General features: G+C 40.0%; 1 protein-coding gene across 1 annotated transcript in view; it reads right to left on the bottom strand.

Moving 5' to 3' along the window:
* Positions 1-13,552, bottom strand: part of ENPP3 (ectonucleotide pyrophosphatase/phosphodiesterase 3) — an 85,546-nt gene that overhangs the window by 27,846 nt on the left and 44,148 nt on the right. The window contains exons 16-17 of the mRNA XM_036317281.1: positions 10,190-10,317; positions 797-863 (exon numbers count right to left, since the gene is read on the bottom strand). Of these exons, the coding sequence (XP_036173174.1) occupies positions 797-863; positions 10,190-10,317 (195 nt within the window). The remainder of the gene's footprint in view (positions 1-796; positions 864-10,189; positions 10,318-13,552) is intronic.

Genomic DNA, 13,552 nt, shown 5'->3' with positions numbered 1-13,552 from the left:
TCCTGGTTTTCTTCCTTCCTCACTGGTTCTACTTCTAGGCCTCTTTGCTAGTAATTCTTTTTCTCTCAAGCTCTTCAAGTAAAAGTGTGTAGGGCTCAGTTCTTGGTCCTTCTCTCTGCCTACACTTAATCTCTGAGGATCTTATCTAGTCACATCTCTCTACATAGTTTACATACCTAGAATTCACATTTTCATCTCTGGATAGACTTTCTCTTTAATTACCTACATAATATCTCCATTTAGATGTCTAAGGCATATTTTGAACTAAACATGTCCAACTGAACTCTCACCTCTTCTCCTCCAATCAGCTGCAGCCACGGTCTAACAGCCTTGCAATAGTCTACGAAGGCTCTCCCGCCAACACATCAGACTCATTCCCACCTAATCGCCTTTGCTCTGCACTTTCCTCTGCCTGGGACACTTGTCCCCTGAAAGTTTATTTCTTTCTTTCACCTTTTTAAAGTCTCTGTTCAAGTGTCAACTCAATAAATCTTATCTTATCCACCTTATTTTCAGCTGCATATTGCCCCCATGGCATCATGAAACACCCCCAGTTTTAACCTACTCTGCTTTATATTTTATTTCCAGTAGCACTTATCCCCTAACATACCAAATAATATATTCCTTTATTATGCCAATTATCTAGAAAGAAAGCTTTTGAGGGCAGGGATCTTCATCTGTTTTGGTTTTGTTTATAGAGGTAGTCAGGAGTCCTGAACATTGGCTATCACAAAGTAGGTGCTCAATTAATATTTGTTGACCAAAAACAAAAACAAATGAACAAACAGCAAGTTACCTCCATGGCCTTAAACTTATTGTCAAAACCATGATTGCCTCCTCCACAGGATGAACTTGATTTACTCCTATAAAGAAATAATATTATTACACTCTGATAATGTATTGATATGATCTTATTGCAAACTTGGCTTCAGTAGATTTTTATGTAGCTTCTGCATTTATATGAGTAAATTTTTCTGTCAACAACAGCATAAATATAGTTTTTTTATGCTCAAATTCATAACCCCAGAGGAACAAACAGAATAGTAGAAGAGAAGGAAGGAGAATTCCAGGGTCTACAAAAAGAAGTCAAAAGCATTTGCCTCTTTGACATTGACAAAGGATAATAAAAAAGGGTTAGAGTAAAATAAGAATTTGTCTTCATACTTACCTGTACATTAACACATTAATGCCTGTGTTATTAAGAATAGTTTTATACTTTGTTTTAGAAATAGATTTTTGGAACTGGAAAAAATCTTTTTTTTTTTTTTTTAATCCTCACCCAAGGATATTTTTTCATAAATATTTAGAGAGTGGACCAGAGAGGAAAAGACAGAGAAATATTGATGTGAGAGAAACACATCGATTGGTTGCCTCCTGCATGTGCCCTAACCAGGGTCTGGGCCAGGGAGGAGCCTGAAATGGAGGTACGTGCCCTTGACCAGAACTGAACCCGGGACCCTTCGGTCTACAGGCTGACGCTCTATCCAGTGACCAAACCAGCTAGGGCTGGAAAAAATATTGAACCACTTCAAAACTACAACTAAAAGACAAAACAGACATCATCCAGAACCACAGGAAAGCTGGCTGAGTGGAAATTCTACAACTAGAAGGAAAGAGAAAAGCACACTGAGTCTCAGAGGATGTGTGGAAGTAAAGTGCAGAGGTATGGAGGCACACGCAGAAAGGGCTGGCAACGGAGGACACCAGTGTCTTTTTCAATCGGGAGGGAGTCTCAAGCTCCCGAGTGCTCTGAACTCCAGTTCCAGGCAAGTCTCTGGAGGCCCAGACTCATATGGGGAGAAACTGAACTCGAGGGCGGCTTTCTCTCAGAGGTGCTTGCAGCGATTACTTCAGGATACTGAGACGGGACACTGAGACCCGGGGGCCTCTTAGGGCAGGGCTGAGGATCAGCCATAGCCTTTTGCTCTACCCTGTTGATTCCCTGAGACCCCGCCCCACCCAAGCTGCTAGCAGAGGCTTTTGCATATGAATGGGCTGGCCCTTTCAGATCTAAAATTACCTAACAAACTGCAGCTGGGTCAGAGAGACTCAGAACATCCAAAAGAAGGCCCAAGGCCCCACAGCAGCTTGCATTGCTTCACAGCTTGCATGGGCCTCATCTGGGCACCTCCAAACCACAAACAAGGAAGAGGAATATGCAGTTCTCTTCATAGCTCCTGCTGGGTAGCCTCAGGCAGAGGCTAAATTAGCACCTCCTTAGAGATCCAAGAGCCAGTGTACCCAGTGGTCAGAGTGGGACCATCCAGATTACAACTCCTCAGATCCATAAGGGACACACTCAGGGGGCAGCCTCAGTGAGCACCAAAGCCCCACTGAAGCAAGTCTTGCCCCAGAAGGGTGTCTTCAGCACAGAAGTTCTCCCACTGTAGACACAGCTGATTCGCACAGCCAATTGGCCTGGAGGTCAATTCTTCCCAGTGATCCTACAACAACCAAGGCTTAACTACAACAAGGCTATGCACAAAGCCCACAAAGGGGTGCACCAAGAGTGTCTACCTCAGGTAATTGGGGAGGCTGAGCCACTGGGCGCTATAGGACACCTAGCACACAAAACCACTCTACCAACACAGGGAAGCATAAAAAATGCGGAGACAAAGAAACAGATCACAAATGACAGAAATGGAGGAAAGCAAACTATTGGATATAGAGTTCGAAACTATGGTTATAAGGTTTTTCAAGAATTTTCTAGAAACCGCCGATAAATTTAGTGAGACCCTCAAGGATATAAAAAAGGACCAACTAGAAATTAAGCATACACTGACTGAAATAAAGAATAATATACAGAGATCCAACAGCAGACAAGAGGATTCCAAGAATCAAGTCAAAGATTTGAAATACGAAGAAGCAAAAAACACCCAACCGGAAAAGAAAAAAGAATCCAAAAATATGAAGATAGTGTAAGGAGTCTCTGGGACAACTTCAAGCGTACCAACATCCAAATTATAGGGGTGCCAGAAGAAGAGAGAGGGCAAGATATTGAAAACCTATTTGAAGAAATAATGACAGAAAACTTCCCCTACCTGGTGAAAGAAATAGACTTACAAATCCAGGAAGCGCAGAGAACCCCAAACAAAAGGAATCCAAAGAGGACCACACCAAGACACATCATAATTAAAATGCCAAGAGCAAAAGACAAAGAGAGACCAGGGGATTGTCAAGGGCGGGGGGGGGGGGGGGGGGGGGGACGGAGACATATGTAATACTCTTTGTAATACTTTAAGCAATAAAAATAAATAAATAAATAAATAAATAGAAATTAAAAAAAAAAAGACAAAGAGAGAATCCTAAAAGCAGCAAGAGAAAGAAACTCAGTTACCTACAAGGGAATACCCATACGACTGTCAGCTGATTTCTCAACAGAAACTTTGCAGGCCAGAAGAGAGTGGCAAGAAATATTCAAAGTGATGAATGCCAAGAACCTACAACCAAGATTACTTTATCCAGCAAAGCTATCATTCAGAATTGAAGGTCAGATAAAGAGCTTCACAGATAAGAAAAAGCTAAAGGAGTTCATCACCACCAAACCAGTAGTATATGAAATACTGAAAGGTATCCTTAAAAAGAGGAAGAAGAAGAAAAAGGTAAAGATACAAATTATGAACAACAAATACACATCTATCAACAAGTGAATCTAAAAATCAAATGAATAAAAAATCTGATGAACAGAGTAAACTGGGGAATATAATAGAACCAGGGGCATAGAAAGGGAGTGGACTGACAATTCTCGGGGGGTAAAGGGGTGTGGGCGGTGTGGGAAGAGACTGGACAAAAATCGTACACCTATGGATGAGGATAGTGGGGGGGTAAGGGCAGAGGGTGGGGTAGGAACTGGGTGGAGGGGAGCTATGGGGGGGGGAAGGAACAACTGTAATAATCTGAACAATAAAGATTTATTTAAAAAATATTGATTCCTATTTTGTGGCAGAGATGTTTAGGAAAATAATATAAAAATATGAGTAAAGAATACTCAAGGCAAGTTAATTATAACACTTGGTAAGGACAAGCCAATATATTTTGTAAATTCAGAGTTTATTTTTAACTTTTGGGATTTTCTTCTATAAACTATTGCTCTATTACTTGAATGACTATTCAAATTCAATTTGTTTCTTTGCCTAATTTTTTATATTTTAATCTTTGAATTGAGCAGTATCAGTAATTTTATTTGTTAGTATTTATATTGAAAATGATATAGCAATCAATGAACATTGATTTTTTTTTAAGCAACAATTTTTTGCTGGTTAAAATTAGAACTCTAAAGGATGGGTGGGGGTGAAAGAAATACTTAAAAGATGTCTCTCATAGCCCTAGCTGGTTTTGCTCAGTGGATAGAGTGATGGCCTGTGGACTGAAGGGTCCTGGGTTTGATTCTGGTCAAGGGCACATGCCCGGATTGCAGGCTCAGTCCCCAGTGGGGGGCGTGCAGGAGGCAGCTGGTCAGTGGTTCTCTCACATCATTGATGTTTCTGTCTTTTTCTCCCTCTCCCTTCCTCTCTGAAATCAATAAAAATACATTAAAAAAAAGGATTTCTCTCATTTGCTTTCCCACTCCTCACCTCCCATTCCCCAGACTAACACACACACACACACAAACATACACACACACACAATGTTTTTGTTTGGCTTTAAATTTTAGGATCAGCTGAGAGCAGGACTTTAATTTGTAACTTTAAAAAAATAAACTTTTAAAAAAGTCATAAGTAACTCACTCAGCTTAAATAAAAATAAATCATAAGATAAAAAAAATAAATCACAACACAGCAGGCCACACTCAATTTTACCCAATAGAGAAAAGAAAGACGTTAAGTAATACCAGGAATGGGGAGGCAAGAGGAGTCCTATTTATAAGACGTTTAAATTTGATTACCCTAAAGTGCCATATCATGTCCTTACCTTAGTTAATTCCAATAAAATTGTTGGTCTAACGCAGTGGTTCTCAACCTTCTGGCCCTTTAAATACAGTTCCTCATGTTGTGACCCAACCATAAAGTTATTTTCGTTGCTACTTCACAACTGTAATGTTGCTACTGTTATGAATCGTAATGTAAATATCTGATATGCAGGATGGTCTTAGGCAACCCCTGTGAAAGGGTCGTTCGACTGTCAAAGCGGTCGCAACGCACAGGCTGAGAACCGCTGGTCTAAGGTAAAAGCTGTTTAAAAACTATTTTTATCCTTACTGCATAGATATTTGGCCCCCCAAAATTACTGACTAGTAATAATTAAGGTTTTAATTCTCTGTGGGAAGCTAGACTATTCATTAGTGAAAAAAAGGTCTTTTGAACCAAGTCATTGGTAAAATTTTCTAAAAGTGATCCTTTACTTACCTATTTTCAGAAAAATCTGTATAGAGTAATCTTAATATTACTCTTAACCCAACTCAATTAGAAAACTTTAGTAAGTATTGCAAATCTTTATTCAGAACCAAAAGATAAAAAATATTGTTTGAGCTGAGTCAGCATGACTCAGTGGTTGAGCACTGTCCTATGGACACGGTTTGATTCCCAGTCAGGGCACATGCCCAGGTTGTGGGCTCGATCCCCATGTGAGACGTGCAGGAGGCAGCCAATCAATAATTATCTCCCATCATTGATGTTTCTATCTCTCTCTCCCTCTCCCTTCCTCTCTGAAATCTATAAAAATATATATAGTTTTAAAAAATATTGTTTTAAAAAGCCCCATTTCCTATTGCAAGTGAAAACTTTAAAAACTTGTTCATCTAACTATTCTGCTTATGTTTCCAACCATTAATTTGGCTCTGGAAATGACATCTGGGAAAATGGAAGCTGTCATTTGGAAAAGATGAGTTGATTTTATGTGTCATAATTTAGCTCAACTTCCAAGTACTATCTAAAATCTTTTGGAACAAATTCTTTTTAATTTTCTTCATGTCTAATTAATAAAGTTGAGATCAAGGCCAAGTCTCCACCACAGCTGGGTAATGACACAAATAGGAAACGAGCAAGACTTCTTTCACGGTACCCAGTTGCCAAGTCCTATCTCTCCCTATAGTATCTTGCACATTTTCCCTTTCACTTCTGCTGACACCCTGCTAAGCTAGATCCCTCATTAACTCTCATCTGAACAAATTTCCTAATTGGTTATGTGACTCAGAATCTCCCTATAAACACACACACACACACCCCTAATCCTATTTAACGCTATTTATCACTGCTGCAAATGGATTGTGTTTTAATGAATACAAATGTGGGACAGAATATGATGAACTAGTACTACCTAGTAAGTTAGGAGTTCACTAAAATTACTTTTCTGATAATGAGTTACCATTGTTGCCCCACTGCCCCACAGCCTGTCTTGGGGCTGTAATACACTGAAGCATGAATCCCTACACCTCTTCCCAACTGGTCTCTGAACCACTCACTTGAACATTCTCCTCCATAGGTTGCTGCAGTGAGCTTTCTGAAATGTAAGTCCCACCTCCTGGTATTTACCAGTGGTCTCTTTCTTCCGGGTCAAAGTCACACTCCTTAGTCATGTCAGATAAGGTCCTTCATGCAGAAGGCAGCTTCATTCCACCCAGTGCCCTAGCGACACAGGACTACTTGCAATTGCTGAAGTCTAGTTCTTTCTGCCATTTCTTGCCCCCTGGGCTGCTGCTGAGCATTTAGAGAAAGAAGCACCTCTGAGAAGACAAGGCCTGGCAGTGCTCAGAGCTTGGCAAGCAGATAAATGCCTTCCAGCAAAGGGAAATATTTCTTTCCTCCTCCAGCTCCAGCCCATGTCAGAACTTGGTGAGCTGCTTGCACCCATCTTCTTGGCTGAGTGCCTCTTGCAATGCACAGACTGCACCACTGCACAGGGCGGAACCTGTGCTGTGTGTGGCAACATTCAAACTAACTCACTCCAAGTCTTCAAAACACAGAGCAGTAATCACGCTTCCAGGAAGCATTCTCTGGCTCTCTCTGGCCACACCTGTGCCATGGGCTTGATCCTAGTGCAGCAGTTGTTACACCTGATTACAGCTGTGGTCGCCGTCCCCACCTGGGCTAAGACCTTTAGTGTGGGAACTGTGTCCTATTTCCATTTCTTAGAAAGGTACCTGGGACAGACTGTGGGAAGTTGCCTATTGTCTTCTCTAGCAGAGAGGTGTGGACAAGGAGCCCGGAATGCTGGTGACCCTTGAAGCCCTGGCAAAGGTCAGGGCTATGCACCCACTGTTTAGTTGAGACAATGGTAGCTGAAGCAACTTCCCCACCAGATAGTCATGCAAATCCTTACTGATAAGATAGTCTGTCTGTTACTGGAACTTGCCTGCCTAAGGACTATGGGTGTATCCCAAACTCAATAAAATGATTACAAGGCCTGAACACAAGCGGAGTCCATCCTCCTGGGATGGGCTCTCACCTGGCCCCCCAATTTCCAAATTATTGTTTCTTGTCTTGTCTCTTTCATTTGTGTGCGGCCCCTCTTCCAGATCCTGAACCCTGAACCACGCGGGACGTGGGGAAACATATATATACATCTACACAGCAGATTTGTCAGCTTCTAATAAATATAAGGCTTATTTCCAACAAATATTCCCAATAAACAGTTATTCATGTTTCTCTGGAAGGGTACTTTCACAATACTTCAACTACAGTTTCAAATAATTGGGTTTTCCCAAATTAATAAAACATAACACATGTTGGGTAAAATAAGTATGATGATGAGAAGGAGGATGATGAATGAAATAGATTACACTGAAATGATGAGATTTGCAATAATTTTGAAATGGGAGTCTAATCTAGTTACCAAATTTTGAACACTGTAACTAAAGATGCATACTTTAACTTAGAAAACCCGTAGTCTGAGACTCAGGTGTTAAGCATTGGGAACAGACTGACCCCCAGGACTTCTTCAGACAAGACTCCCGGGTTGTTCTGGTTTGGGCTGCACTCAGCATTTTTTATAATCTAAGATGGTTTAATTGGTGTGCTAATAGCAAGAGAATAATAAAACCAGGCTCATTTTGGGTTACAGGTGAGAAAAACGAAGTCCTGGGATACTAATTTGTCCAAGTTCTCACAAGAAGCTAGGTGCAGAGCCTGGTCTTGAACTCTCCTGCTGCAGTTTTTATTTTACATCATGCTGCTAGCTATTAAATGGACAAAGCTCAGCCCTAACCAGTTTGGCTCAGTGGATAGAGCGTCGGCCTGCGGATTGAAGAGCCTCAGGTTCGATTCCAGTCAAGGGCATGTACCTTGGTTGCGGGCACATCCCCAGTAGTGGGTGTGCAGGAGGCAGCTGATCGATGTTTCTCTCTCATCGATGTTTCTAACTCTTTATCCCTCTCCCTTCCTCTCTGTAAAAAAATGAATATTTTTTTAAAAAATAAAATAAATGGACAAAACTCATCATTTGAGACTGGGTATTCATGAATGAAACCCAGAAGTATTCTGGTGGCTGGACTCTCCTTCTGTAACCCATAGGTCATGCTGTGGGATGGGTGGGCCCTTTCTCATTTGGTCTCCTAACTCTTTGATCTCATACTCCTAACCAGGGGCCCTCAAACTTTTTAAACAGGGGGCCAGTTCACTGTCCCTCAGACCGTTGGAGGGCCGGACTATAGTTTTTAAAAAAAACTATGAACGAATTCCTATGCACACAGCGGCGGCAAAAACACCCGGTGGGCCGGATAAATGCTTTTGGCAGGCCGCATGTGGCCCGCGGGCCGTAGTTTGAGGACCCCTGCTCCTAACGATAACAATTTGGAGAACTTACCCACATTTGGACGTATATTTATTTATATAGAACATACATACACTACTAGTAATCCTATATATTTAATATTAGTAAAGCCTAGCTTTGTTCACATATGTTATCCTTCTTTTAGACTCTAAAATTTAGAGAATGCTGTTCTGAGCCGCGGGATAGCCCACTGAGGCACACAAAGGTTAAGATATTCTAACATCAAGAAGAGCCTGGTGCCATCTAGTGACCAGGTGTGAAACTGCACTCTCTGGCCTAGCAATGAACCTGCTTGGTTTTCTAGAACCTTATAAAATAGAGTAGGCTGTCCGGCTGGCATGGCTCAGTGGTTGAACATCCACCTGTGAACCAGGAAGTCACGGTTTAATTCCCAGTCAGGGCACATGCCTGGGTTGCGGGCTCGGTCCCCAGTAGGGGGCATGCAGGAGGCAGCCGATCAATGATTCTCTCTCATCATTGATGTTTCTCTCTTTCTCTTCCTCTCCCTTCCTCTCTGAAGTCAATAAAAATGTATTTTAAAAAATTAGGCTAGGCCAAATCTCCAGTTCTTCGTCCTGCACACAGTTATATTAGAACCCAACTCCCTCCTCTCCCTTCATCTCCTCTTTCTTTGTTAAACATCTGTCAGCCACAGTATTCTCACTGTCCTCTGCATGTCCCCTGGCTTTATGTAGCATACAACAAATAAGATAGTCCAGAAAACATAATATGACCCTGATTCTCTTTATATCCACTTACACACCTGGCAAAAATGCTAGAATAAAATTTTTAAGTAGGAAACATTAAACTACCAGAAAGTGTGTATCTTTTGTTTACTGGCTGATGATCAGTCTTCTCCATTTGACAAAGAGAGCGGGAATCATTTCTGTATCTCAAATGCCCAGAACAGGGTCTGGCACAAGCCAGTGTCAGTAACATCTTGTTAAATCAATGAATTGGTTATTTGGGAATGCAATGATTTTTATTTTCTGTAAACACACATATTTTGCAAAGGCTCAATGATCAACATGAATTACAACGATAACTAGAAAAAGAAATGCAACAGCCAGTCATTGGCTTGCCTTTACAGCCATAAACATGTTCTTTGACAAAAACCACAAAGATGACAAATATCTTAAAAAGCCAGCCTGGAAGACAACTGGTATCTTTATATCTGCTGCCTAAAGTAGACCATGATGGGGGGGGGGGGGGGATGTATTGGTACTGACAATCTCTGGAACAATCAATGAACCATCTCAGCCTCCTTTCTCAATTCTCATCTATATCATGAAGATTAGGAAGCTAAAATCAGCAACCTAGTAACACTCACTTCAAATACAGAAGTTCTGGGTAGCATATAAAAAGGTCAAGAAAATGTCATGCTCAAAAAAAATGTCTGTGATCACAATAACAGGGTAAGGTCAAGTAACTTCATAATGAAAGATAGTTGTTAAAAGTATTATAAGTAAAGGGACACACAAACCTCGCAGCCAGCCACTGGCGATCCATCAAAAGATGAGCTTTGTCAATTCTGACATTGTTGGCAAAGTGTAGTCGTTTTGGCAAGTTGGGAGTCAAATAAGGTTTGAAATGCTGATCAGGTTTTCGGCACTGAAAAGCAGATAAAAAAGTTGTTAATTTTGTTTTTCTATGCCAGTTTATATTCAAAACCACTTTGTATTGGTTTCAGGCATACAGCATAGTGGTTAGACTATCATCTACTTTACAAAGTGATTTTCCCCTACCCTCCGATATTTCAAGTACCTACCTGGCACCATACATGTTATTGCAATATTATTGACTATATTCCCTATGCTGTACTTCACATCCCCACGACTATTTTGTAACTACCAATTCGTAATTCTTAATCCCTTCACCTTTTTTCACTCAGCCCCCAAACCCCCTGCTATCTGGCAATCATCAGTCTGTTCTCTGTATCTATGAGTCTGTTTCTATTTTTGTTCATGTATTTATTTTTTTCTTTAGATCCCACATATAAGTGAAATCATGTGGTATTTGTCTGCCTCTAACTGACTTATTTCACTTAGTGTAATACTCCCTAGTGCCAACCATGTTGTGCAAATGGTAAGATTTCACTCCTTTTTATGGCGGAGTAACATTCCATTATGTAGGGTGTCCCAAAAAAATGTATACAAACTTTTTTCTAATAGTTGAATTGATGTTTCTTTCTTTTCAGATTTAATCTATTGGAATTAATAATTATTCAAAGTGAGTATACATTTGTTGGGATGCCACCTTTTTGTCCATTATATTACACCACCTTTTTATTCGTTCGTCTATTGATGGGCACTTGGGTTGCTTCCAAGTCTTCTTCAGGGTCTTATCTGAAGAAGTCCTGGGTTCAGCCTATTGTAAATAATGCTGCAATGAACATAGGGTGCATATATTCTCCCATTTTAGTGTTTTGGGTGGAATTGCTGGGTCATAGGGCAGTTTAATTTTTAATTTTGGGGGGAACCTCCATACAGTTTTCCATAGTGGTTGCACCAATCCATTCCCATCAACAGTGCATGAGGGTTCCCTTTTCTCCACATCCTTGCCAACACTTCTTTGTTGCAGATAAATTATTTCTTCATGTCACATAAACTGTGAAAGCTAATTCAACAATTTTACTTCAACAATTTATTAAGCACTTTTTAAAAACAAGATTTGCTGGCTAGTGTGGTTCAGTGGTTGAGCATTGACCCATGAATCAGGAGATCACAGTTCAATTCCCAGTCAGGGCACATGCCGGTGTTTTGGGCTTGGTCCCCAGTAGGGGGACATGCAGGAGGCAGCTGATCGATGATTCTCTCTCAGCATTAATGTTTCTCTCTCTCTCTCCCTCTCCCTTCTTCTCTCTGAAATCAATGACAACATATTTAAAAATACACAAGAAGAGTCAAGCTTAGCTAATACAATAGGAATATTAAAACTATTATCAATGTGGTCTCATTCCCTAATTATTATTTCTATTATTGCAACAATATTTAGATTACAATTAAAAATGTGATGTAAATTATATTGTTTGATATTCTAAGTTTTATATATATCTTTATCTTTACACACCATAAACTTCCCTTCCTTTTTTGAGATAAAATAAATATAAGTCTAGATTTACAATGGTATTTTTGAGCCTAAATTACATATGAAAAATATATACTACACTAGTAGAATAAGTAAAAATTTTAAAAATTACTTTAATTGCACCAAAAATCCCTTCACAATTGACTCATTTACACTTTAAATCACCCACATTTGCTTACTTTTCAAATCAACTCAGTAGGTTTTGAGATCTAGTAGTCTCCCTATTTGCAAAATATTCTGAATTTCTCACAAATTAGAAAGTAATGTTGTTTCTTTAATTATTGCTGCTGTATCTAGCATATTTTAAAAGTATGTAAAAATCAAACTGGTATCTATGTAAAAAAAAAATGAGGTAATGAGAAATAGACTATGAAGGAACTTTTTCTCCCATATGACCTTTTTAAGAAGAAAAAAATAATTCAGATAAAGAATATAGGTATGGGAACTCATACAACTTAACAAAAGAAAGGTAAACAACCCAATAAAAAAAATGGGCAATGGACCTAAATAGATACTTTTTGAGAGAGGACATAAGGAAGGCCAAGAGACATATGAAAACATTCTCAAAATCACTAATCATCCGAGAGATGCAAATCAAAACAACAAGGCTATACCACCTCACACCTGTCAGAATGGTTATCATCAACAAATCAACAAATGACAAGTGCTGGCGAGGATTCAAAGATAAAGGAACCCTCGTGTGCTGCTGGTGGGAATGCAGACTGGTGCAGCCACTATGGAAGACAGTATGGAGTTTCCTCAAAAAAATAAAAATGGAACTCCCATTTGACCCAGTGATCCCACTTCTAGGAATATATCCCAAGAAACTAGAAACACCAATCAGAAAGAATATATGCACCCCTATGTTCATAGCAGCACAATTCACCATAGCTAAGATCTGGAAACAGCCTAAGTGCCCATCAGCAAATGAATGGATTATAAAACTGTGGTACATCTACACAATGGAATACTATGCTGTGGTATAAAAGAAGGAGTTCTTACCATGGATGGAACTGGAGAGCATTATGCTAAGCTAAATAAGCCAGTCAGAGAAAGATAAATATCACATGATCTCACTCGTTTGTGGAATATAATGAACAACATAAACTGATGAATAAAACCAGATCCAGAGACAGAGAAGCATTAATCAGACCGTCAAACCTCAGAGGGAAGGTAGGGGAGGGTGGGGGTAAGGGGGAGATCAACCAAAGGACTTATCTGCACTCATATAAGCCTAACCAATGGACACAGACACCGGGGGAGGGGGGGGTATGTGTGTGGGTGGGGGGCACTGGGGGAATAAGGACACATATGTAATACTTTAATCAATAAAAAAAATAAAATAAAAAGAATTATAGGTATGGGTGAAAAAGGAGTTCTACAGAAAGTCACCTCCCAGGGTGATTTGATCATAAGGGGTGCTGTAATAAATCATAAATTCCTAACTGGGTAGGTCATGATGGTAGTCACTCCCCCGGCATATAAATTCTTTAGCGAAAGGTGTTTCAAGCAAGCCCTGTCCATTGTTCTTGTGCATCTCGCTTAACACACCTTTCAAATAAACAAAACCACCCTCAAGAGACCACATAACCTTGTTAACTATCCTGTGATCCAATCTCTGCTTTGCTTTCTCCCACCTTTTTGCAATCATCCTTATTTCCCTCCTTAATTTCAAATCATAAAAGAAACTGTCAACCCTGCTATTCTCCGAGGCACTTGAGAGTTTGCTTTTTGGCAACTGTTGTCATTTTTGGATGTT

The sequence above is a fragment of the Myotis myotis genome, unplaced genomic scaffold (assembly GCF_014108235.1).
Source record: "Myotis myotis isolate mMyoMyo1 unplaced genomic scaffold, mMyoMyo1.p scaffold_m19_p_7, whole genome shotgun sequence".
In the NCBI taxonomy this organism is placed as follows: domain Eukaryota; kingdom Metazoa; phylum Chordata; class Mammalia; order Chiroptera; family Vespertilionidae; genus Myotis; species Myotis myotis.
The sequence above is the reverse complement of the archived record's forward strand: the minus strand, read 5'-3'. Positions and strand labels throughout refer to the sequence as shown.